This window comes from Lutra lutra, chromosome 6, assembly GCF_902655055.1.
Source record: "Lutra lutra chromosome 6, mLutLut1.2, whole genome shotgun sequence".
Taxonomy (NCBI): Eukaryota; Metazoa; Chordata; class Mammalia; order Carnivora; family Mustelidae; genus Lutra; species Lutra lutra.
In genome coordinates, this window is record NC_062283.1 from 132,502,995 (window position 1) to 132,528,761 (window position 25,767).

At 44.5% G+C, this 25,767-nt stretch overlaps 1 protein-coding gene across 2 annotated transcripts in view; it reads left to right on the forward strand.

Annotated features, from left to right (window-relative positions):
* SLC16A10 (solute carrier family 16 member 10) overlaps positions 1 to 25,767 on the forward strand; it is a 132,035-nt gene that overhangs the window by 98,525 nt on the left and 7,743 nt on the right. For both annotated transcript variants that reach the window (XR_007128224.1, XM_047734513.1), the window contains exon 4: positions 16,354 to 16,497. Coding sequence is in view for 1 of the 2 variants with exons in the window: in XM_047734513.1 (XP_047590469.1) it covers positions 16,354 to 16,497 (144 nt within the window). In the remaining variant the exon portion in view is untranslated. The remainder of the gene's footprint in view (positions 1 to 16,353; positions 16,498 to 25,767) is intronic.

The window sequence follows — 25,767 nt, forward strand, 5'->3', positions numbered from 1 at the left end:
GCTGAACAGCATGTATGAATCTCCCTGAGCAGAAAAGATCATCTGTCAGCTCAAAGTTATGACAGTAAAGGAATCTTAACACTGGGTGGAGAGACATCAGAAAAGACATCAAAGTAGTAGTAGTAGTAGTAGTAGTAGTAGTGATATTGTTATTATGGGAAAGAGAAGCCCAAATAAAAGACCTTTGAGAGTTGATGAAAATCTTCCTCTAGTCCAGGAGTTTAACCTATTAAAGGAGAGAGGATTGTTTAAAGCACCAATCTGAATATTCATGCCTTCTGGTAACCCTGTCACATTTTCATGGTAATCTGGAGAATATACATAACATTTTGTTTTAATAGAGCATAGGTTTCTCCTTGAGCTGCAGCAGGATATCAAGGGCCATTTGGTTTCAGAGGGCCACGTTTCGAATTTGTAAGTACCTGCATGTGGTATAGTTAAAGGTGGCCGTTCTATGCTTGACCAAAGCCTCTACTTGGAATTTTACATCAATAGAGGTGGCTCCTAGGACAAATACGGCTACGGGATAAAACCATCAAGAAGCTCTCTTTGAGGTATAGGCTTAACAAATAGCTTAATATGAAGAATCACTGGCAAGTGGGAGCAGACTTGTCTGGGGATGTGGGCATCCCCAAGGATATCATCCAATATAAGTGGATAGATAAGGAAAGTGGGGCCATTTGTTATCTCCACAAGTCCATAGTTAACTGCATGGAGTGGGGTATACTTCAGCTTTTAAGGAGTGATTTTGTCCTCCCAGCCACACAGGATTGGTCAAAGTGATAGTTGAGTTATACAGTTGTTGGGGAATCCATCCCATTTTCCAGTTGTTCAAATAATCATATGCCCACTGGGTCCTGTTATTATCCCCACCCACAGAATAACAAGCATGAAGATTGTCTGTACATAAGCTACTGTGGCAATTTCTCTAAAGTTTACCTCAGGTTGTCTAGATTAGGCAAACAACAAACATTTAAAAACAGTTAATTGGGGGTGCCTGGGTGGCTCAGTTGGTTAGGTGTCTGATACTTGATTTCAGCTCAAGTCATGATCTCAGGGTTGTGAGACCAAGGCCCACATAGGACTCCATGCTGGGCATGGAGCCTGCTTTAGATTCTCTTTCTCCTTCCCTCTGCTCCCACAATAAAAAATAAAGACAGTTTATCAAAGCTAGAATCTAATCCATAAGGATGCATTACTGAAACATAATTTTTCTCTCTGAATTCACCCTTATTTCCAGATAACTAAATCAAGACTAATTCATTTATTTGTTTGAAGTTTTATTTATCTCTACACCCGGCATGGAGCTTGAACTCATGACCACAAGATCGCATGCTCCAATAACTGAGCCAGCCAGACACGCTAAGACTAATTTGTTTGTAAAACAAGTCCAGTTTTAACTCACTTGGCCTAACTGGAAATATAAATCAAAACCACAATGAAATGCCACCTCACACCAGTCAGAATGGCTAAAATTAAGTCAGGAAGTAACACATGTTGGCAAGGATATGGAGAAAAGGGAACCCTCTTATGCTGTTGGTGGGAATGCAAACTGGTGCAGCCACTCTGGAAGACAGTATGGAGGTTCCTCAAAAAGTTGTAAGTAGAGCTGTCCTATGACACAGCAATCGCACTACTGGGTATTTGCCCTAAAGATACAGATGTAGTGACCCAAAGGGGCACCTGCACCCCAATGTTTATAGCAGCAATGTCCACAATAGCCAAACTATGGAAAGAGTCCAAAAGTCCATCAGCAGTTGAATGGATAAAGAAGATGTGGTATATATATATATATATTGGAATATTAGCCATGAAAAAATGAAGTCTTGACATTTGCAACAACATGGATAGAACGGGAAGGTATTATGCTAAGCAAAATAAGTCCATCAGAGAAAGACAATTATATGATCTCACTGATATGTGGAACTTAAGAAACAATACAGGATCATAAGAGAGGAAAAAAATAAGATGAAATCAGAAAGGGAGACAAACCATAAGAGATTCTTTTTTTTTTTTTTTAAGATTTTATTTATTTATTTGTCAGAGAGAGAGAGAGAGAGCGAGCACAGGCAGACAGAGTGGCAGGCAGAGGCAGAGGGAGAAGCAGGCTCCCCACAGAACAAGGAGTCCGATGTGGGACTTGATCCCAGGACGCTGGGATCACGACCTGAGCCGAAGGCAGCCGCTTAACCAACTGAGCCACCCAGGCGTCCCAAGAAATTCTTAATCATAGGAAGCAAACTGAGGGTTGCTGGAGAGGAGGTAGGGGGATGGGGTAACTGGGTGCTGGACATTAAGGAGGGCAGTGATATAATGAGCACTGGGTATTATATAAGACTGATGAATCACTGACCTCTACCTCTGAAACTATTAATACATTATATGTTAATTCAATTTATTTATTTATTTTTAAGATTTTATTTATTTATTTGACAGAGATCACAAGTAGGCAGAGAGGCAGACAGAGAGAGAGGGAAGTAGGCGCCCCGCTGAGCAGAGAGCCCGATGCGGGACTCAGTCCCAGGACCCCGGGATCATGACCCGAGCTGAAGGCAGAGGCTTAACCCACTGAGCCACCCAGGCGCCCCTGTTAATTCAATTTAAATTTAAAAAATTAGATAGATACATACAAAAAAATCCCAAACAAACTTGGCCTAATTATTTACATAAACTCAGTAAGAATAGTGATTGATCAAATAGATCCTTTAAATCCAGTTTTGCTGGAACTTTTTATAAGGAATCTCTAGATTGAACTCATAATAGAATTTCTAGGCCAGAAGCCACGCCAAATACGTGCTATTAGACATATGTGCCTGCAGTAACTGTAGATTTGGGAGAATTCCTCTTCTTGAGGTTCCCAAAATATCCTGAGGTTTCTGCATCTGCCAGGAAGTGACATTCTTAACTCACCTGGTAAAGCTTCCGGGAACTCTGTAAGCAAGGTATCCAGCCAACATTTCCATCGGGCTTTATGGCTCCGTGGTGTCAGCCTTATTCCTTAAAGCTGTTTGGTCATATTGGAGGCTGTGTATGTCTCTCTCAAATGTGACATTCTAGTCAAAGCCTTGGTAAAATAACCAATGTTTCCAGTGGTGTCCTGTTACAAGGAGAACAGATTCTTACTGATCTTATGCAAATAACTATAATTGCCATGAGAGGAAGAATACTGAGTGAGAATTTTGGAATTTCAGAAAGTTCAGGTGGGGAGAAAAAAGGTTTCCATTTGTTCACAAGGGAATGCTTTATCAAACCTCTGTAAGTCATACATATTTTAAGAGAAAATTTCCTTAATCTGGAAGAGCAAACATTAGAGAATCAGCAATGTTTTAAACAAGATACTCTAAAACTATAATCATCTTCCTGAATTCACTTAGTCCCATGTGACTAATTCTTCTTCAGTTGGAGTGCAGCTTTTTTTGGCTGGTTCTGGAAATTCTTACCCATTTTAATTTTATTATTTTAAAGACCTCACAAACCTCTCTTTGTCAAAAGTCTTTTTTATGAATCTCCTTGAAGACAAAACTCATTTTGCAAGAGCAACAGAACAACTATAAATGACCAAAAAAAAAAAAAAAAACAAAAAACCCACAAAACCCTCAGAAATGGACATGGTTGAAGATCTGATATGAGAGTTCATTATAACGCAGCAGACCAGGAAATCGGTTATTTCTGTGACACCTAGCATTTTAATAATTAGAATGTCAAGTGATGACCCTATACTAAAACATTTTGAAACTTCAGGGATTTCATATAATTTCTAAATTCTGGATTAAGTTAACATACCGAATAAATAAGCTCAGTCAAAAAGATTTCATTTAGAATTTGAATCTTGGGAATTTTGCCTAAAAAAAACCCTCAAAGTTATAAAGCGCCTGCCTAAATAGGATTACAGATCATTACAGCACTTAAAACTTATTTACCCAAGGTGGCAATGAGAGATTCCAAAGGCAAAAAGAGGGTTACACAGTTGTTAGCCAAACTTAGCTCCTTTAATATTGAGAAGTTTTAGTTTTCTTAAGTAACTAAAGACCCAACAAAGACAAAACAGAAACTTTGGTTTTCTGGGCAGATACAGAGAAAACAAAAACAAACTCTTCCATTTTCTTATCAAGAGCAGACTTAATCCAAGAAAACTGTCTTTTTAATTTTTTAAAGATATTATTTATTTGACAGCACAAGCAGGGGGAGTGGGAGCAGAGAAGGAGAAGCAGACTCCCCACTGAGCAGGGATCCCAATGTGGGGCTCAATGCCAGGAGCCTGGGATCACGACCTGAGCTGAAGGCAAATGCTTAACCGACTGAGCCACCCAGGCGGCCCCAAAATTCCTTTTAAAAAATTGTTTTAGAGTTTGCACATGCATGTGGGGGCAGGGGTAGAGTGGAAGGGGGTAGAGGGAGGGAGAGAGAGAGAGAAAAGCAGACTCCCCACTGAGTGAGGAGCATGACGTGGGGCTCCATCTCACAACCCTGAGACCATGACCTAGTCAAAATCAGAGTTGGATGCTTAACCAACTCAGCCCCCAGGCGTCCCAAAATTCTTTACTAAAGCTTTCCCTTCATAGGACATTCTTCCAATAAGGCACAAAGCATGTTTTTCTACAGACCCAGGTATCTTTAGTTTCTCTGCAATGAGAAGCCAAAAGCATAAACCTATATTTAGTAATCAATACTTTAATGTTTTATCTTATTTGGAAATGACGTCACTGTCCAATGATTTCATTTCAAGCAAAACTTGAAAGTTTCAGGTTACCACAGACTTTGAAAGCTATACACAGGGTCAGATGGGCCATGAAACTGAGCAAGATAAATTCTACAGTTTTTGTGGAGGTCAGGATTTTGGGGACAATGCCGTGAAGCCTTGTGCCTACTAGACCTCCGACCATTTGGAAGTGTTCCAGCAAAAGAGGCCAAGTTAGAAAATAGTATTACAAGAAAGGGTTCTGTGGAGGAGCCACACCTCTTGATCTTGATCTGTACTGAGGCCAGGAAATGTTATGTAAAAAGACGAAATGTTTTTCCTCAGGCTTTGGGGGTCAAATTTGTAATTTGTTCCAGTATTTTTTTTCCTCCCAGAAGTATGCTTTCTTTTTCTTTATGTTTAACTTTTAATTTTTTAAATTAACATAAAGTGTATTATTTGTTTCAGGGGTATAGGTCTGTAGATTTGTTCCAGTGTTAAAGAATACAGCCCAAGAGTGAGTCCAAAGGAAAGGGGAGGCTTGTCCCAGAGTGGGAAAGACTGCCGCCAATTTCCAAAGAGCTGTCCCACCAAAAGGAATGAAACTGACTTCTTTCTTTCTTTCTTTTTTTTTTTTTTAAAGATTTTATTTATTTATTTGACACAAAGAGAAAGATCACAAGTAGGTGGAGAGAGGGGGAAGCAGGCTCCCTCCTGGGGCTTGATCTCAGGACCCTGACCATGACCTGAGCTGAAGGCAGAGGCTTAACCCTCTGAGCCACTCAGGTGCCCCAAGACTCTGACTTCTGGTCACAGTTTCAGTCAGGGCTTCCACTGACCTGAAAAATATGGGACCTTATGCAGGGCAACTGACCCTTCTGGGGCAACCCACCAAGGAGAAGGTCATGGGCGAATGGCAGTTGCAATCCTTGCTGGGGTGTCCCCTGCAACAGGGAAGGCCGGACACATGGTTGGCAGGGTTGGAAAAAGAAGGGAGAGAACTCACCCCTCAGATGTGTGGAAATGTGTTTTCCTATAGGTCAAGATGGCAGCTGGATCTGCCAGAACAAAGGGAAAAAGGGAAGCAAGGTAGCTGAGAGTCAACCAGTCTCAAGAAAGGGTCCCAACTGAGTCTCTAAGGTGTGCCCCTTCACCCTAGATGAGCTGTAGATGGAGTGGGAGGGGAGCAGGAAGGGGTCCTTCACCCTCACAGGCATGGGCAGTCCAACCTGTCTGCCCTCAGACCTTTAGACCGCAACAGGGAGCCATTTTGGTCAGAGACATTCAGTTGTCTAAGGAGTACTAGGGTTGGTTGCCAAAGGGCTGAAAAGGGAGAGGGAGGGGAGGATCCCTCACCCTTTCAGGCAAGGATGGTCTGGTGTGATCCCCATGGGGCTTCAGATCCTCACCAAAGAGTAAGTTTGGTCAGAGGTTATGAGAGTCAGGTCCGTTGAGGGAAAGTCCCAAGAAGTTCCTGGAGAATCTGGAGAGAGTCTAGAGCTGACAGAGGGTCTCCATACTGGCCACCAAATGTGGGGCATTCCAGCTGGGTGGGGGCCGGTGGCACAGGTGTGTGAGAATTCACAGGTGTGAGAGAACAAAGGAGATAGAAATTTGTTGAATACAGTGCAAAGGAGGAGTGGGCAGGACAGCAAAGGAGGGAATGTTTTCTGACAAGGTGGTCGTGGTTCACCAGTTATAGGGCAGAGTGAAGGATTGTGGGAACTTATTTTCCTTTTTTGGTAATCTTGCTTGTGCTTGGTTGTAATGGTCAGTTAGGGCCTAATGGCTGTTTCAAGGTGGGTCACTTAATGAGCTTGTTTGGGTCAGCTCGGTGGTCGGTGGTCACTGTGAACCCTTTTGCCTTGCTCAGGTTTCTATTGCTCAAGCCTGTTGCCTAAAAGCAACCTCTAGCGTTAATGCTTGGGCTACATGCTAACAACATGGAAGAAACTTGAAGACATTATGCTGAGTGAAATAAGCCATAGAAGGTCAAATATCGAGGTATCCAGAGTAGTCACATTCATAGAAACAAGGTAGAATGGTGGTTGCCAGGGGTTTGGGGAAATTTCATGGAAACAGTGTTTCAGTCTGGAAAATGAGAATGTTCTGGGGATGGATGGTGGTGATGGCAGCACAGGGTAAGTGTATTTAATACCACAGCAACTATACACTTAAAAAAATGGTTAAAATGGTAAATACTAGGTGATACAAGTTTTATTTAAAAAATTTTAAAAAGGTAATACTTGGGCACAACCGTATTAGAAAGATTAAAATGCCCTCCACAAATTTCCAAAACACCCCTGAGGGGATGTTACTGGCCAAATTGTGAACGAACGTGCAGTATTGGTTTCAGATCAGAAAACTGATGTCCAAGATCTGAAAATCAGTAAGGGGTAGAGCTCATAATTCAGCTCCAAAGATTTTTTTCCCCCTGCTATGCCTGGGCCTTCCAGCTCTCAATCACAAAAGTTTTCTCTCTGCTGTGCTGGCATCCTTAATCTAGACCACTCAGGCTTTCCATTTTCTTATCTGTCCTCCTCTAGCAGTGTGGTCTTTTTCTTCCTGAAACTTTAAAACCACGAAACAGAACTGCACATATTTAAAATAATTTCTTAGGAAAGGGTAATAAAGGAAAAGAAAAAGCTGGGGGTAGACAATCTCAGAAATATATGGAAATGACATTAGTGGAAGGAAAACTGATCTAGGCCCAATTCTAACCATTTTTCATCATCATTCAAATAAAAAAATTATTTTTAACTCGATGTGATACTATGGAGTTGGTTAGCAATTAGATAATTCTTAGAATTGATAGAGAAGACTCATCACTGTATGCCTTTACAAAGCTGGGAGGAGAGGGGGCACCTCCCCTTTTCTAAACACAGGCAAACATGAAAACCCATGATATCTCAGAAGAGCTTTCATCACAGACAGGAATCCACGCCTGCAGGGCTGCTGTGGCCGGGGTGTATTTTCAGAGTGCTCTTTGAAGTATTAGTCACACAGGCGGGTTTTGGACTGGGGCTGAGCCCTCTGCAGCCATGTTACCAGAGGGCAGATGGTCTAACTCCTTCACAGGCAGACACTCTTGTTTTTATTTTTGTTTTTATTTTTTTATCTTTTAAAGATTTTATTTATTTATTTGACAGAGAGAGATCACAAGTAGAGAGGCAGGCAGAGAGAGAGAGAGAGGGAAGCAGACTCCCTGCTGAGCAGAGAGCCCGATGCGGGACTCGATCCCAGGACCCTGAGATCATGACCTGAGCCGAAGGCAGCAGCTTAACCCACTGAGCCACCCAGGCGCCCCTTTATTTTTGTTTTTAATAAGATGGATGGGCAGAGGCAGAGGGAGAGAATCCCAAGTAGGCTCCACACCTAGTATGGAGGGCTTGAGCTCATAACCCCGAGATCATGACCTGAACTTAAATCAAGAATCAGGCCTGACCCCCAGACAGACACTGTCTTAATTCTCAGTGCATTGTGTTCATCCAAATTAGCTGGGAACCAAGGGTCTGAAAGAGCACCGAGTCTGTGCCAGGAATGAGACGCCAAGAAGGAGACTGTTTTGAATTAAATTTAGGTTTAGGTGGAATTAATAAATGTAAATAAACTCAACAGATTAAATATCTTTCATTGCTCAGGAAGGACTAGAACAGTTTTTGATAATTTGCGAGCTATCTGGCATAGAAATTGTCAGGGTCACTAAACTTCAAGTTACTCCGAAACCCTAGCGATTTATTTTCTCTCTGAAGTTGAAGTCCATCTCCTAAAATTCAGGATTATTTGAACTGGCATCAAAATCCAAAACTGGATTTGACTGATCGTTCCTTAGAACATTTTGCCAAATCTAGAGCTGATCTAATGAATGCTGTGTCAAGGATGGACTATTTATGTTTTTTGTTTTGCCTTTTTTTTTTTTTTAATCTCAGAGAAATTATTTTTTTTTTAAAGGCAAAATAAGTGCTTTAAAGAAATTTTAGAATGAGAAGATGTTTTTAAAATCAGATTAGGGTTTTTTGAGCCATCAGCCATTTTTCTTCCTTCTGAACTCTTCTGTGTGTTGGTGCTCCTTTTGCTCCTTGGTGGCTGTTAAGTAACCGTCACTCAGAAACTCTTCCTCTATTTTCTCAGTCCTGACCTTTATGTATCTTAGCAGAGTGCCACCTGTGATTACTGACACCGCAGAAGCCCACTGTGATGAAATGGAAAGATGGGCTGTTTAAGAAAACCAACAGAGCCCACTCCCTGTGCCTCCGGAAATCCTGTCAGGCCAGAGGTCTGCTCCCGACCTCGTCAGCTGCTGAGGAGGCAGTTGGTACCTGCTCCGCAGGTGTGGTGCTGAGAGAAACATCTTGGTAGGAAGAGACACTGGGATGCCTGAAGATGGCAGTTCGTAAAAATGTTGGTAGGCAAAGAATTGTATGTTTGTGTGAAGCGTACTTCAAGCAGATCTTAGCGCTGTTTTATTCTCAAAGCACAGTTGATCAAATTTAACAAGCTAAAACAACATTTGAGGCTGATCTAATCAAGGAATATCTTTTAATAACCATCCGTTGTATTTCAATATTATTTTGAGATAAAGGACTTAATTTTATGTTTCCGAGTCAGTGAGTTTAGTTTTTTTCCACCTTTGATCACGTCAGTGGGCTTGCTGGTGCACAGTGCACATGTAAAAAAAAAAAAAACTTTCTAAGTGAAGGCCCCACTTGTTTTAATTTACTTCCTTTTCTTAGCAGAAACAGAGATAGAGAAAACACAGTTGCTTAAAAAAGACAGGGGGGAAAAAAAACAGACCAAGCCCTATTTCCTATTCAGATTTCTATTCATCTTACTGTGAAGTCAAAGGGTAGTGTAAAGTTTTGATTTACAACAAATTCTAAGATTATCCATTAACTCCTCTAGCAGGCTTTCTGTTCCCTTTCTAATTTTTAAAGGGGCCAGGCTCTTTTCTTTGAGTTTGTCTTTAAAGAAGTATATTTTCAGCAGACCGGTCTCTTAGAGGGATGGAATAGCTTTTCAAATGTTGGATGGAGGTGTCAGAAACTAAATTGCATGCAAGTGACAGGCACCAGGCAAAAGCCGCTCGTCTCTGGGGCGAAGAGCAAGTGGCTAGAAGCGCTTTGAACTCCGAATCCTTGTTGGAAAGTAGGGAGCTGCAGAAATCGTTGTTATAAAACCCCTGAAAATATTGTGCAGCGTTAATGCCCCATTTTTGGGTGTAACACGTACCATAAGAGAGGCAGGTTTCTTCTAGGGACAGAATGAGTGCCTGTTGTCCAGTTTGCTGTTGTGGACGTGAAGAAGAAGGGCGGAAGTTCAGGGAGTCAGAATCCTCCCAGGCAAGGACAGATAAGGCTGCGTTACCAGAATCTGCTTGTCTCTCAAAGGCCACAGTAACTGCAACAGCCTCGGGTGACAAATACTGTTGCTTTTTCCCAGCGAGTTCTGCAGAGGCAGCCGAAGCTCTGGTAGCACCCGTGCCGGCCGTGCTCTGTTGGGGCGGTTTCTGTCTTGCTTTCCCGGCCTCCCGACATTACTGCCTTTTGGGGTTTTTTTTTAGCACTCTGAACTTGACTCAGCAGCTGTTGCCGCACGTCCAGCATCAGAAATAGTTATCTTGAAGTGTCTCCTAGTTCCTCTTCTTTAACTGTTCCCCAAAGATACACAGTCCAACCTCTATGTACAAAAGTTTGATCATCTTCTTTATGTAATAAGTTACATAATGTTAAATAGAAGACATTAAGCAAAGGTCACCCATCCCCTTCAAAAGTTGGAGACAAGGACAGTTGAGGCTAAAGACCATTATGGCATTGGCCAAGTCACACACTTCCAGAAAACAGCAGTAGGTAATTATCAGACCTTTTTTTTTTTTTTAGATTTTATTTATTTATTTGACAGAGATCACAAGTAGGCAGAGAGGCAGGCAGAGAGAGGAGGAAGCAGGCTCCCCGCTGAGCAGAGAGCCCAATGCAGGACTCGATCTCAGGACCCTGGGATCATGACCTGAGTTGAAGGCAGAGGCTTAACCCACTGAGCCACCCAGGTGCCCCTAATTATCAGACCTTTTTGATCAATGGCTTCCTTGCTTTGCTGGTATGTACCACCACTGGGTTTCGAGGGTTTCTGCAAATAAGGTGCTGTAGAGTTCCCTCCTATTGGGTATTCTTCTGTTGTGCAACTATTTGTCAAGGAGAAGCTTGAGTTTCTACTGCACTTAACGTCAGCTTTATTGGAGCTGGTTTTATACTATGGCCACCCATTTAGTTTCCTTCATGGTTGACTAAAAGCCAGAGGACTCAGCCTGGATTCTTCCTGGAAGAACACTAGGTCTGATGTCTCCCTGTGTCTGGCACCATGGCTCCTCCGCAGGGGAGAGGTGGAGAGGGGAGAGAAGCCAACCCAGCAAGATGACTTTCTTGGGCTCCTTCCCCAGCCTCTCAAAAAGGAATCTGCCTCTGAGCTCCAGTGAGGGGAGAGGGACCCGTCCCTTCAGCTGGCTGGTCAGAAACATGTCATCTGCAGATATAGGTTGAATCACCATTTACTTGAAGTGGGAATGGTTGGGAGGAAGGGAAAACTGTGAACTACTTTGTCTTTTTTTTTTCTTTCACCCATGGGGTAGAATGAGCAGATATTTAGGGATATGAGTTCTTGGTTACTTTGGGTAACAAAACAGTAAATAGGGTTTCACACAATCCAAAAATAGCTTTTATGGTTAACAAAAGTTCTTGCTCAAATGATGAAAAATGTTTCAGGAGTAGAGAGTATTCAAAGTGTCAGTGAGGTTTTGGTCATCTGTGAGAGGAGTAAACACGTGTTTGGAGACAGAAATAAAAGACTGACTCCTGCGTGGAGGGCACGCACACATTCAGATAAAGTCTGCTTGAAACAGCTGCGCTACAGAATGGTGGTCTTCCTTTTGCACTAGTGGATCTGTTTTGAGCTCTGTATTTAGATTAGGGGTGTCTGTGTGGCTCAGTCAGTGGACTGGTCCTGTTCATGATCTCATGGTCCCGCGATCAAGCCCTGCCTTGGGCTCTGCACTCAGTGGGGAGTTTGCTTGAGTGTGTCTCTCTCTCCCTCCTTTCTCTCTCTCTAAAATAAATCTTTAAGAAAATGCTCATTTAAAAAAAGTGAGATTTAAGGGGCGCCTGGTGGCTCAGTCAGTTGAGCCTCTGACTCTTGATTTGGGTTTAGGTCAAGATCTCAGAGTCGTGGGATCGAACTCCATGCTGTGCTCTACGTGGATCCTGCTTAGGATTTTCTCTCTCTCTCTCCCTTTCTCTCTCTCGCTCTTGCTCTCTACCTCTTCCCCTCGCCCTGCTCACCCCCTCCCTCAACAAAAAGGTTAAAATATGTTAGATCAAATATGGAAACATCTGTCCAATATTTTCATGTTCTTATCCATGTAACTCGTTATTAGACATATCAGTTTTGCCCAATATTCATGCTTTCTGCTACAGTGCATGTCCATCTCCAGAGGCTGAGACGTAGGCAGAGACTCATAAAATAGTCTGCGGCAATCATGGGAGGCCCAGGCTGTAAGGAGAAAACACCAGATCTTCTGGGTACTGGTACCTCAGTGAGGAAGGATCTCTCGGACCCAGAGATCCAGTATCCCTAGATTCCGTTCTCCAGGCCCTCAAATTCCCTCACTTACTGACCAGAGAAACTTTTTTAGCTTGCGGATTTTATCTGCTGGTGGGGAGGAGGTATTAGAAGCTGAAGTTCTTGTTTTATTTTAATAGCAACAATAGCAATAAATTTCAATGAAATAACACCCCTTATAGTTGAGGAACTAAGTTTCCACTTAAGTGTAGTTTGAATTTACCAAACTTACCAACTTTCAAAAGGCCCCAAATATTTCACCTTAGTATTCCATTTAGGATTATAAAGTAGGGCAAGGGGAGAAACCAAGCACTAATAAAAGATGATAGCACTTTGGCAGGCAGGTGTTCTTAGTTTTATCAAAAGAATGGCTAGTGAATTTAGTTTTCTTGAATACTGAAGAATGTCTTTTAAAAAGTTATAATAGATCCTTTGGGTACTTACTGAAGTAGATTAATACATTAAGTCTGGATTCAAATTCCAAAATAATGCTGGTGAATACACATAATTATATCCCACCTGCCTTAAGTCAGGGTATTTATTTTCTTCAGAATGAGCTGGAATCCATTTTTCCACTTTGTCTAACTAATTTCACTTCATGGGGGGTGATAAGGGCCCAGAGAAATAAGCCAGTTAGAGGTTACCTTTATCAACAGCTCTCTCCTCTGTGCAGCCCCAAGTGGATTTCTTAGACCAGCACCATTCAATAGAAATGCAATGCAAGCTGCGTATGTAATTTATAATTTTCTTGTTTCCAAATCTTAAAAAATTGTATGAAGGTAGTAACTAAGACAGGCAAAATATTTCAGCTTGGAGTCAGTTTTTAAATTATTGAGGTATTTTACATGCTTTCTTTTCAGTAAGTCTTCCCAATTGGTCGTGTGTTTTGTACTTACTAGCTCCTTTCTCGGGGCTCAGTAGTCCCCACATGGCTAGTAGCTACCATATCGGGCAGCACAGTGTTAGCGCGCCGGGTACCAGGAGGCAGCTGGAGGGGAGGCTGTGGCAGCAAAGCAGGAAGGCTTTCATCTGTCCAACCAGGAGTCGGAGCTTTACCCTGAAGACTGTGGGAGCCAGCAAAGGATCTTAGGCCGAGAAGTGTTTTAATCTTGAACTTAATCTGGTGGTCTTAGAGCAGAGAGATTCAGGAGTGGGTCCTCAAGCCAGAAGCATGCTCGAAGACTGTTGTTGTCTAAGTGAGGAGTGATAGGAACCTAAACTGTGGCACCCCTCTCTCGGGTCCCCTCCCTCTCAGGAGCTTTGTACTATCACTTTACCATTCCTCAATTAAAAAAATAAAATAAAAAATAAAAACAAAAAGGAACCTAAACTAAAGTGTGTCTGAGAAGGGTAGGAGGTAAAATCATCAGAATTTAGGGGTGACTCCTGGATCTTAGGGGATGGAGAGAGAGTAATCTAGGATGGTCATTCAGTTTCTCCCTGTGGTTATTGGGACAACAGTAGTAGTGTTGCCAGAAACGAAGGGAGGCCAGGTTGGGAGGGGGAGAGGAGTTCAGAATGGGGCAGGTGGATAGGTCTCGTTTGACATGTAAGAGTTTACACAAGAGAATATGTAGCTTTAGAAGCTAGAAAGGCTGGGTAGGAACATTCAGTACTTAAGGTGCCAATGAAAACATTAGGCAGTAACAAGAAGTGGATGTAAGACAGAGGTGATCACGGGACAGCTTTATAGAAAAGGTGGGATTTGAGCAGAGTCTTAAAGAATGGGTGGGATTCCGAAAGTCAAAGAGGACACAAGAGGTAGCGGAAATGTAGAGAGGTAAGAAGAGTCCGAGACGCGTTTAAGCGATGCTGAATAAACCTGTCCTGCTGGGCACATGGGATTCAGGCTAAGATCAAAGCCAGCCTAATGCAGTTTGCAGACATGTTCTGTTTGGCCTGCATGGGGTTGGATCCTGCCGGATTCTAAATTTAAGGTAGGTGCCAACATTTCAACAAAAAATTTCTGACTTTCTTTTAAAATAAAAGGGGGCTGGGAGATAGACTTGGCAACGTATAGAAACAATCAACTCCCTCTCTCTGACAAGCCTGTTTCACTCCTTAGTGCTACTTGCCTGAGACCTTTAGACATCTGCATTTTCTGCTTTTCAGTGGAGGGTCAGCAGGTAATAAGGGCACAAAGATAGACTGGTGAGAGGTTATGAAGGGCTTTTAATACCAAAGTAAACAATACAAACATAGGCAGTGGGCAACTGATGAATGAGGGATTGATGAGATAAAAGGATTGTTCTGGACCAATGTGAAAATGCAAAAGTTGGGGACGGGAGTTACCAGTTTTGAAAAGGAAAAGGCAGATGCACTGGTGTTGGCCTCTCCAAGTGAGCATAAAAATACAAAATGGAAGTCTCTTAAGGGGATGGCATTCATTCATCCCTGAAGGCTCCTGGGACCACCTGGAAACACTGGGCCGTTGAACTTGCTGGGGTAATTTGCTTTGCAGGCTTCTGGAATTCAGGCCAAAGTTTGGTGTAGGGAACAGTAAGTCTGATTGTTTCAAACAATTGTTTGGATTTGTGAAAACATCTCTGTGGTTTCAGAGAAAGCAGTAGGAGGACAGACATGCTTTTTCTCCTGTGAGCACAGATGCTCATTGAGAGAATGGAAGTGCTAAGAGAGGGTGACACTTTGGGGCTGTGGAGCAGAGCTTATGCTGGTGGGTGCCGAGTTGCGTGTTTTGTCACCCAAGATAGCACCTGCCTGGTCACACTGCCTTTTAAAACATTGTCAGGGCATCTGGGTGGCTCTGCTTTGCTCTCTCTCTGTCAAACAAATAAATAAATCTTAAAAAAAAAAACAACCCCAACACATTGTCAGGTGGCCATTTCATAGTCACTGTTCTAGGCACACTGTCAATTAAGGGAAAGGGTCCTTTTAAAAAACCCTAAAATTAATTTTTTTTTTTAAAGATTTTATTTATTTGAGAGAGAGAGACAGAGATAGCGAGAGAGAGTACAAGCCAGAAGGAGGGGGAAAAGCAGGCTCCTGCTAAGCAGGGAGCCCACTGTGGGGCTGGATCCCAGGACCCTGGGATCATGACCTGAGCCAAAGGCAGACGCTTGACCCACTGAGCCACCCAGGCGCCCCCTAAAATTAATATCTTATCATTATTAACTGTGTCAGGCACTATTCTAAGTTCTTTACATAGATACTTTATTTTAATCCTCAAAACCACCCTCCTGAGGTTTGTTGCTATCTCCATATTATAGACAAGGTAATTGAGGACCTGGAGGTTAAGAACTTATTCAGAGTCACAAGGCTGATAAGGCATGGACCCTAGACTTGAACCCAAGCAGTCTTTCTAAGAGGGTTTTCTCCTAACCGCTGTGTTCAACTGCTTCTGTGTCTCTGTCTGTTCTGGTGCTGCACGGACAGGCAGATTCACAGCCAGGGACCCTTACGCTTTTATCCTGGAAGCTCCAGGATAGCTTATTTCAGGGGTGGCCGTTTGGTTCAGGTTCTCCGAGAAGATGTGAAACTGCCTTAAACCGCCTTTAAGGAGAGCACATGATGGCGTCCTTAGGTGACCCTGACAGAGCAAGGTTGTCCGGCATGTTCAAAGTCTGTTCTCTTCCGTGAGCTAATGGCTTAGTTTTAACTTAGAAAATGCGTATTGGGAGGTGCCTGGGTGGCTCAGTGGGTTAAGGCCTCTGCCTTTGGCTCAGGTCATGATCCCGGCCCCACATCGGGCTCTCTGCTTGGCAGGAAGCCTGCTTCCTCCTCTCTCTCTGCCTGCCTCTCTGCCTACTTGTGATCTCCGTCTGTCAAATAAATAAATAAAATCTTAAAAAAAAAAATGCATGTTGGTAACCCATTTTTGAATAAAGCCCTCTTGTGAGGTTTCTTGTTTCTTTTATGCAAGCTAAATCACGTTAGCCTTGTCTTCCTATGTTCTGATGAAAAATTAGCACAGAAGAAATTTTATGAATATTTGGATTTGGAAGGGGGTGAGAGTCTATAACATTGTGGAGACACAAAGGCATTTTGTGTCAAAACTTGCCAATTTTTCCTACCATATTTAGTGTCGCTTTTTTCTCTTTGGCCCACAGATGAAATATGTGAACGAGAGATTTCAAGATGGAAAAAACAAAGAGGTGGTTCTCATGTGCATCGGTATCACTTCAGGAGTCGGACGGCTGCTCTTCGGCCGGATTGCAGATTATGTGCCTGGTGTGAAGAAGGTGTATCTTCAGGTACTTTTCTTAAGCTGCTTTGTCCCCGACAAAATTATCTTTATCCTCTCATGTCTCGTTATACGTATTTATTTACTTAAATTCTTCTGTAAAAATGACAACTTTTTTCTGGAACCTAACTTTTTTTTTTTTTTTTAAAGATTTTATTTATTTATTTGAAAGAGATCACAAGTAGGCAAGAGAGGCAGGCAGAGACGGGGCGGCGGGTGGGAGGCGGGCTCCCTGCTAGGCCAAGAGCCTGATGTGGGGCTCGATCCCAGGACCCTGAGATCATGACCTGAGGTGAAGGCAGAGGCTTTAACCCACTGAGCCACCTAGGCGCCCTCTGGAACCTAACTTCTACCAGCAGTTTTTCAGAGGGCAAAATCGCTAAGGAGTTTTGGGTTTTCAACATGGGACACTGACGATCAAACAACAATCTTATTTGTTTTGTCATGGAACTCTACCAAATCCAAGTGGTTTTTGCCCATTACTTTTTCTAAGAAGAATGTTTTATTTTTGGCACAGTTCTCATAGTCATGTGCCTTTTGCAATATCTTGTGAAATTCAGGGGTGTGTATTTCTTTTGAACTTCTTTATTGCTCATTGCCTCCTGGGCGTCGAGGGGTGTGCACAAAACTAATGCTAATTCCAAGATTATACTGACACTCATTTGACAAGTGCTTAAATAACTCCTCCATGCTGGACACTGTGCTAAATGCTGCAGAAGAAGCATGAAACAGGACCTGGGCCCTCAGTTAGTAGCTAATGGTCTCGTGGGGAGACAGATAAAACAGTGTTACGGCGCATTAGAATAGTGACTGTTCTAGAAGGTGCCGTAGAAACATGGGCATGGGACATCTGAGTCGCTAGCGAGGATTCCTGGCTAGTGGGGTGTTCCGAAGTGAGTGGCAGTCAGATAAGGCAGAGAAGTGTGTTCCAAGCAGACAAAACCCCGTGGGCAGACAGGGGGAGGTGTGACACGGTATATTATGTCTGGGAAACTGAGTGAAAGGGGAGATAAAGGGGATAAAGAGAGCGTGTAGACGGGCTGAAGGGAGACGCAGGAGGCAGGTGAGGAAGAGGATGACCACTGTCCAGACATCTACCAGGAGCCATGAGAAGGTTTTAACCAAGGAAGCGACATGGCCTGAGTTGTATTTTATTAAGCTTAATCCAGCGAAGAGTGGAATGAAGTGGAGGTGGGGCAGGGGTTCCAACAGCCCCGGAAGGCTGCGGGTCATATAGCTGCCTTTCTGTGACGTGGCCTGAATAGTCAGGCCACAGAAATAGAAAGCGGATTCGTGGTTGCTGGGGCCAGGGTAGGAGGCACTGGGGAGTAAGTGCTACAGGGTATGGGGACTCTTTCTGGAGTGGTAGAAATATTCTAAAATTAGGCAGTAGTGATGGTGGTACAACTTTGTTAACTAAAACCCACACAGTATTGACTTTAAAGGGGCGAATTTTATGGTAGGTGATTTTATTATCTCAATAAGGCTGTTTAAAAAAAGCGGAGGCAGGGGGACTGGCTGGAGACTATTGAAGTCATCGAAGCAGGAGGAGCCAAGGCAGAAGCATTGCAATAAAGCGGTGTGTACCGGGACCCTGGGGGTGATGGAGCCCCCTCCGCGGGGTCTGAGGTTTGTGGTTCTAGTCACAGACTGGATGGTTGTGCTGCTTCATTAAGATCAATGATTCAGTAACAGAGTAAGATGCTGAGTTCATTTTTGCCATTTTAAATTTGTGCTGCTTGTGGGAAGGCTGGGTTTGGAGCTCCTGAGAGAGTCAAGAGACCTGTGGGACTTCGGCATTCGCGGGCTGTATGCGGGAGTGGCGGCCGGGGTGTGCAGCGGGGAGTGGAAGGAGTGGCCGGATTGGTGGCAAAGAAACAGGGCGCAGAGTGTTTTCAAGACCGGAGGGCTCGGCAGTGTCAGTGGCTAGGGAGAGGACAGGCACGTCAAAGACTGAAAGGTTTTTGGCACCTTGGGTGGCTCAGTTGGTTAAGCAACTGCCTTCGGCTCAGGTCATGGTCCCAGAGTCCTGGAATCGAGTCCTGCCTCGGACTCCCAGCTCCATGGGGAGTCTGCTTCTCCCTCTGACTTTCCCCCTCTCATGCTCTCTCTCTCAAATAAATAAATAAAATCTTTAAAAAAAAAAAGACTAAAAGGTTTTCATTGGATTTAGCAACAGAGTTTCAGCGCAGTAGCAGGTGCTAAAGAATGATCAGAATCACTGAATAAATGGCCATGTAGACTACTTTGCCTAGAAGCTTGGCTGTGAAGGGAAGGTGAAGTCTGGGGTGGGGGGCAGTTTGGGAGTAGGGAGTAGTGAGCGTGTCTCCTCACCGTATAGATGGGAGGCAGTATTTGAACCGGGCCTTAAGTGGGATTTGGATGTAGGAAAATGATTGGAAAAAGCATTTATTACAGATAAAATAACTTTCATTAAGTGATTTGAAATAACAGCAGCTGCCATTTATTATTATCATGTGGCAGACAACCCACGTGCAGTCTCTGGTACTCCTAACCCCAACCGTTTGAGGACGGTATTGGAGGTGTGAACCCTGAGGAGCAGGGAGGCGGCCTCACTGTGGGTGGCTGTGTGTGGCTCCCTTCTGCTGTCTGCAGAAAGGAGTCTGGTCACGTGGTGGAAGGAAGCGTCCGTAGCTGGTAGAGTGCTCCTTTTGAAAGCATTTACTGTATTATGATCAGTCTTTCATTAGGACCTTTTCTGTGGACATGCTTGTAGAACAGTTGGTCTTATTCTCGAGGGTCAAGGGAACCCTCTAATGGACACTTGCTACATTACAGACTCTCCACTTCTTTCATTCTTTCCAACGATTGTGTCTACTGTGCTCCAGCCTAGACCCGGGCGGGGCGATACACACAAGACACGCATGGCCCCTGAGTTCCTGGAGCAATACTGGGGGCAGGAAAAAGGAAGAGCTCAAGAAGATAGGGAGTGACATGGCAAGAGTTTGGGAAACTAGGAAGGGCCACATTATATAGGACCTTAAAAGCCAAATGAAGAAATTTTACTTGAAGTGTAGTGAGTCTTTGCTAGAGAATGACATGGTTTCATTTCACATTTTTAAAAAAGATGTATTTATTTGAGGGTGGGGGAGACGGAGAGGGGAAGAATCTCAAGCAGACACCCCAGTGAGCATGGAGCCTGACACAGGGCTCGATCTCATGACTCTGAGATCATGAGCTGAGCTGAAATCAAGAGTCAGGTGCCCCTGATTTCACACTTTATTTTTTATTTTATTTTTTTAAAGATTTTCTTTCTGTATTTGAGAGAGAGAGCATGAGCCAGGAGAGGGACAGAGGAAGAAGCAGGCTCCTGGCTAAGCAGGGAGCCTGACCTAGGACTCGATCCCAGGACCCTGGGATCATGATCTGAGCTGAAGGCAGACGCTCAACTGACTGAGCCACCCAGGCACCCCCTGATTTCACATTTTAAAGTCACTGCGGTTGTATGTGGAGGAGAGATTCCTGAGATGGAAGCAGTAATGCATTCTCCACAGTAGTGTCTGCCGAGTCGCAGGTGAGCGGACTGCATTTCGGAGAGGCCTGTGAAGGAGAAGGAAGGCGTTCAGTGTGTGCTGTGGCTCCTGGCCTCGCTCCTTTATATCACTCCCCTCCTCTGTCTCTCCTTTTCCTTGGCTTCCCTGCCCAACTCCCAACCGTTCAGTTTGGTTTTTGCATGGCAAGCGGTCCCCGTGACCCGCCGAGGGCCAGCTGGCCCCCCGCCTGAACGCAGGGCCCATTCCCGCCCAGGGCACGGGTGTGTCCACGGCCAGCAGGCTTCGTGGGCCCCGCCCCTGAGGGAATGAGCACTCATTCCGCAGCTCGGTCCACGTGCGCAGGCAGCGGCCTGCACGGCACGTCCCCCCCACCCGGGGCTCCCACGGGCCTCGCTCGTCCAAGGCAGGGCTCTTGAAGCGCACGGCCACGAGCCCAGCGGACGTTTCCCTCAGACACCGTGCGGGACGCTAGGCAGGGCCCCTCGCTCGGCGCAGGACCGAGGACCCTGGCCCTGGCGGCATCGCTCACCCACTGCGACGCCGCGGAAAGGTGCGAGGAGCGAGCGAAGGAGGCCACCTCTCCTCCAGCGCCACGACAGCTGACCCTTTGCCCAGCTCCACGTCCGGTCAGGGCACAGCGCCGGACTGGGATCCGTGCTCCCGGGGCTTGCCCTGCCCTTGCCTGGGTCCAGGCTCGCAAGGACGGCTCTCGAGCGCCCCCACCCTCCCACGGGGCTTCGGGCCATCTGGTCCACCAGGCATCTCGGCTGTTCTTTGCCGCCACCAACTCCAGCTCTGCCTCTTTGCTTTTCGCCCTTTCTTTCCCTCGCTGGCTGGCGACCTCTTGGCCTGGCCTGTGAGATCTGGAAGGCTCCCGCTGCTCACCTTCCTTACCTTCTCGTCATGGGTGGGGCAGACATACCCGCTCCCTGCTTTTGTCCGTTATAGTCCGGCCTCACCGGGCTGTGACCGTTCTCGTCCTCCCCGTCTCCTAGCAGCTGGGCACGGAACACACTGCACAACCTCCCCGTGGTCTGATTTCTGGTCACGATCATCTTGGGTCTGGGAGGCTGCAGAGCAGAAAAGCACAGGCTCTGGAGTGGGACATGAGTTTATCCCCAGTTCTTGACACCAGCTATCTCCAGAAGCGGCCGAGGGCTGCGGTAAGGAGTCACGGTGACAACCATGTAAAGCATCTCCCCAGAGCGGATGATTAATAAACCCTTCCTTTGATTATGTTTTAATATTCTATCAAATACTGAAGCAGATCCTGATTTGGAACAGGTCTCAAGAAAGGAGACCTTGGTTATCCTGAACTAGAGATCTTTGCTTATAATTTTTTTGAAGTTATCCGTACACCCAACGTGGGGCTCGAACTCACAACCCTGAGTCGCACGCGCCACCAAGTGAGCCGGCCAGGCACCCCGGAGACCTCTGCTTAAAGACAGACTCCTCACCTCCTGGTTCGGCAGTCTCACACCTCCGCTTCAGAGTTCTGAATGTAAACTCCGTCAGGGTCCTGGTTTCGTGTTTTCAGCTTAACCACTCTAAATGCCGAGCAAAGACATGACTGAACTGCATCATACAGAATAATAACGGTTAAAGGCTTTCTGCTCGGGGCTCCTAGCTGGAAACGTCTGGAAACTTCATATAGAATAAATTCGTAGGAGCAACAGTTGACTCTAACTGGGGCCAGTTGTGTGTCTGCCTCTGAAAATGCCCACTGCTTATCAGGTGCAGCTCATTTTTCTTCTGGAACTATACTTAGATTTTTGAGCAAAACTTAAACTGACATTTCTCCAAGAATGTTCTTTTAGTGGTAGAAATAGGGAAAGATAATAGGAAAAAAAAAAGGGAAAGAAAGACCCACCCCAATTTTTTTGTTAAGTATGTAAACAAACTCAAGCAAGGTGTTCTGTAATAGAACCTATAATACTGTGACAGAAGATATTTCCTTGGGTGATTTTAAGAAAACAAAAGCAAGAAAGACACCTCAACCGTCAATGCTTTATTAAATGTCAGTGCCAGAGGCTAGCAGAGAATTAGGGACCTCTGAATACGTCATTTAGGGGCGCTTGGGAGACTCAGTTAAGCCATCTGCCTTAGGCTCAGGTCATCATCATACCAGGAGTCCTGGAATTAAGCCCTGCACCTGGCTCCCTGCTCCTCGGAAAGCCGGCTTCTCCCTCTCCCACTCCCCCTGCTTGTGTTCCCTCTCTCTCTCTGTCTCTCTGTCAAATAAATGACATCTTGAAAAAAAAAGAATACCTCATTTAAATCTAACCAGAGCTGCTGTGCTGGAGGAGGGAAAGAAGTTTGTAGTAACACTAGATTTATTTATCTTTCAAACAGGAGCCCAGTATTTACAAATCAATATTTGATGTATGGATCAGTATTTACTTGGGGAAATGATGAAGTACAGAAACTCCCCTATGAACAGTTCTCTAGCTATTTTCTGAGAGATGGTAAAGGATAAATGTGTAAATGCCAATGAACTCAATTCCTAACAAAAAACCAAGAAACTTTACTTTTAAATAACAATTTCTATTTATTAAAACTTAACAGTTTTGAGTAACAATAGTTATTGTCAAGTACTTGAAAAAGGGAGAATATAGTTAGTATAGTTTGAACTGTGAACTCGTACTTAGGTGAAGTATTAAGAAACTGTTAAGTTCAAATATATAGTAATATATACATAAATTTGAAACGTTCATTTTTGTTTGTTTGTTTTGTTTTTTTTTTAAGAGAGGTGGGGAGGGGCAGAGGGAGAGGGAAAAAGAGAACCTTAAGCGGACTTCAAGCCCAGTGCAGGTCCCAACACAGGGCTGGATCTCATGACCCTGAGATCATAACCTGAGCCAAAATCAAGAGTCAGATGCTTAACTGACTGAGCTGCCTAGACACTCCTACTAAATTTGAAACCTTTTTTTTTTTTTTTAGATTTTATTTATTTATTTGACAGAGAAAGATCACAAGTAGGCAGAGAGGCAGGCAGAGAGAGAGAGAAGCAGGCTCATGACCTGAGCGGAAGGTCAGTGGCTTAACCCACTGAGCCCCCAGGCACCCCTAAACTTGAAACTCTTAAGTGAATTATTTTTTACAAAACAAAAGAACAAAAGAACAAAAATTAGAAGGGGCCAAAAATGTATAGAAAAATCAGGATAACCACCAGAAGTAAAGGGTCTTAAATTTGAGAAAAACATTCATATATTGAGCACAATTGATTTGGTGTGCTTAGACTTTCAATAATTTGCTCTGGTTCTCTTATCTTGGGAGAGATTTTTACTGAACAAAATAGAAAAGGACAGGAAGTATACTCAAAGAAAAAAATATTCTTGAAAGCAAACCTAGGGATGCCTGGGTGGCTCAGTTGATTAAGTGCCTGCTTTTGGCTCGGGTCGTGGTCCCAGGGTCCTGGGATCCATTCCCGCATCGGGCTTAGCGGGGAGTCTGCTTCTCTCTCTGCCTGCTCTGCCTGCTGCTCCCCCTGCTTGTGCTCTTTCTCTGAAAAATGAATAAATCTTTATTAAAAAAAAAAGAAGAAAGCAAACCTCATATAGTTACAGTGGCATGGTTGGGAACGTTTAGTCGGTGGCTTGACCAGTTAAATTCATTGAATGTGGCCCCATAGTGTCCAGAAATTTTATTCTAGATTCTCTGGAGTTTGTGATAATAGATAAGTTATGACTTTCCATGTTTATCTCCTTTTATGTTTGTAGGCAGAGTTAAAAATATATATATAATTAAGACTATTAAAGTGTGGTTAGGTTATCAATGATAATAATCCTGAAATCTTTATGTACTTGTGAATTTCAAACTGAAAGTTCCCCCAATAATGGGTCCGTGATTAAAGGAGCGAGACTGATACAAAGTGAAGGTCAAGCAAAGCTTTATTTCACACCAAGCATCAAGAATCAAACAGAACGTTCGGGGCTGCGCCTCTTACAGAGAGGGTGACACCCCCCGCCTTACCTACTAACTTCTAAAGGGCAAGGGCCAAGTGGTTGGGCCTGGCCACACACAGGCGGCCAATGAGATTGTAACACACAGAGAAAGCTGCACAGCCATGCTAGGTCACACACGGGTGGCCAACTGAATTACAATTTACCCTAGTAGATATTTGAACTAGCCTACCACCTTGGTCAGAACTGGTGCCAAAAGGCAGGGCCCATACTCCTTGGTAGCCAAGGGGACAGTATGTGCCCCCACTGATTGGATGTCTCCACCTGGCCTGACCCACCCTTGTATTTGGGCTTTGTTACCTGGGACTGGTTTCCTGGGCTTGCTTTTAAGTAAGTTCCGGGGTAGGGGGGGTAGGGGGGCATGGTCAGTTTAAGTTTTACTGAATAAACAACAAAATCACTGTTTAACCCAAGATGGAATCCCTCTGGCTAAATAGGCCCTTACAAAACTACTTTCTACATTTTATTTTTAGATCTTTTTCTGTAGATGGGAAATATTGGGAAGCCTTTTTTTTTTTTTTTAACTTGTTCAGGGTCACAGAGAGCTGGAACCTGGTCTTGTTCCTCTGAACCTTAGTTCTTTGCAACCTACCAGGCTGCAAGCCCACTAATTACCCATGCAGAGAAATTATGCATGTGTTTTCATTGAATTGGGTTGGAGGAAGTGTTCAAGTAGAAAATAAAAGGGAACACCTGGGTGGCTCCTCCGGTTAAGTTTCTGCTTTCTGCTCCTGTCATGAGCACCCGGCAGGCTCCCTGCTCAGCGGGGAGCCTGCTTCTCCCTTTTCTTCTCCTTCTGCCCCTCCCCTGCTCTTGCCTGCTCTCTCTCACAAATGAGTAAATAAAATCTTTAACAAAGAAGGAGGGGGAAAAAAAAAAACCAGGAGAATGGGAGATGGTGTTCTTTAGAAAAAGTGAAGTGCCAGACTTAATTTTCAAATAACTAACTCAGAGTCTTAAACTATTATACCATAAAGTCCTGTTTTAATAGTGAAGAAGAAAAATGCACTCAGCTGTATGGTATGATGGTACCAAAAAGAGACCTAACCTGGAGTCTGCCCCTTGCTTCAAGAGCATGTTTCTTACCGTGGGGTCCGCGGACCACTTGCATTACGATCCGCTGGAGAACTTGGTACAACTGCGGCGCCTCCTCCTGCGTCGGTCCACGCGCTGGGCCCTGCCTGCAGCTCCGCAGGCAACCCGGCCACGGAGGAGCTTGTGCACGGCTGCCCTGAGCTGAGTGACTTTGCTTGGTGGGCCGGAGGTGGGAAAAGCGGAATAGAAGATGGAACCCAGATGGCTGCTTTATATGGTCTCTCCCTTCCTCCCAGCCCCCTCGTCGTGGGAGGTACCCCCAGGAAGAGTTCTGCCTGCTTGCTGCTCCCGCCTGCGCAGATCAGGGGTTCCCGGGTGGGCATATGTAGACATGTTACTAAAAGTCTCCCAGCATCATTCTGCATCTGTAAAATGGGCATCACATTAGTACCCACTTCATGAAGTTGTTAGGAGATCACTAGCTAACATGCTTGGAACGATGCCTGACATTTATTTATTTATTTATTTGACAGAGGCAGGCAGAGAGAGAAGAGGAAGTAGGCTCCCACTGAGCAGGAAGCCTGATTCGGGGCTCAGTCCCAGGACCCTGGGATCATGACCTGAGCCGAAGGCAGAGGCTTTAACCCACTGAGCCACCCAGGCACCCCAACAGTGCCTGGCATTTAATAAACACTAAGTAAATGATCCTGCTATCCTATGCATATTTCTAAAAAGGCTGATGCTGGGACGCCTGGGTGGCTCAGTTGG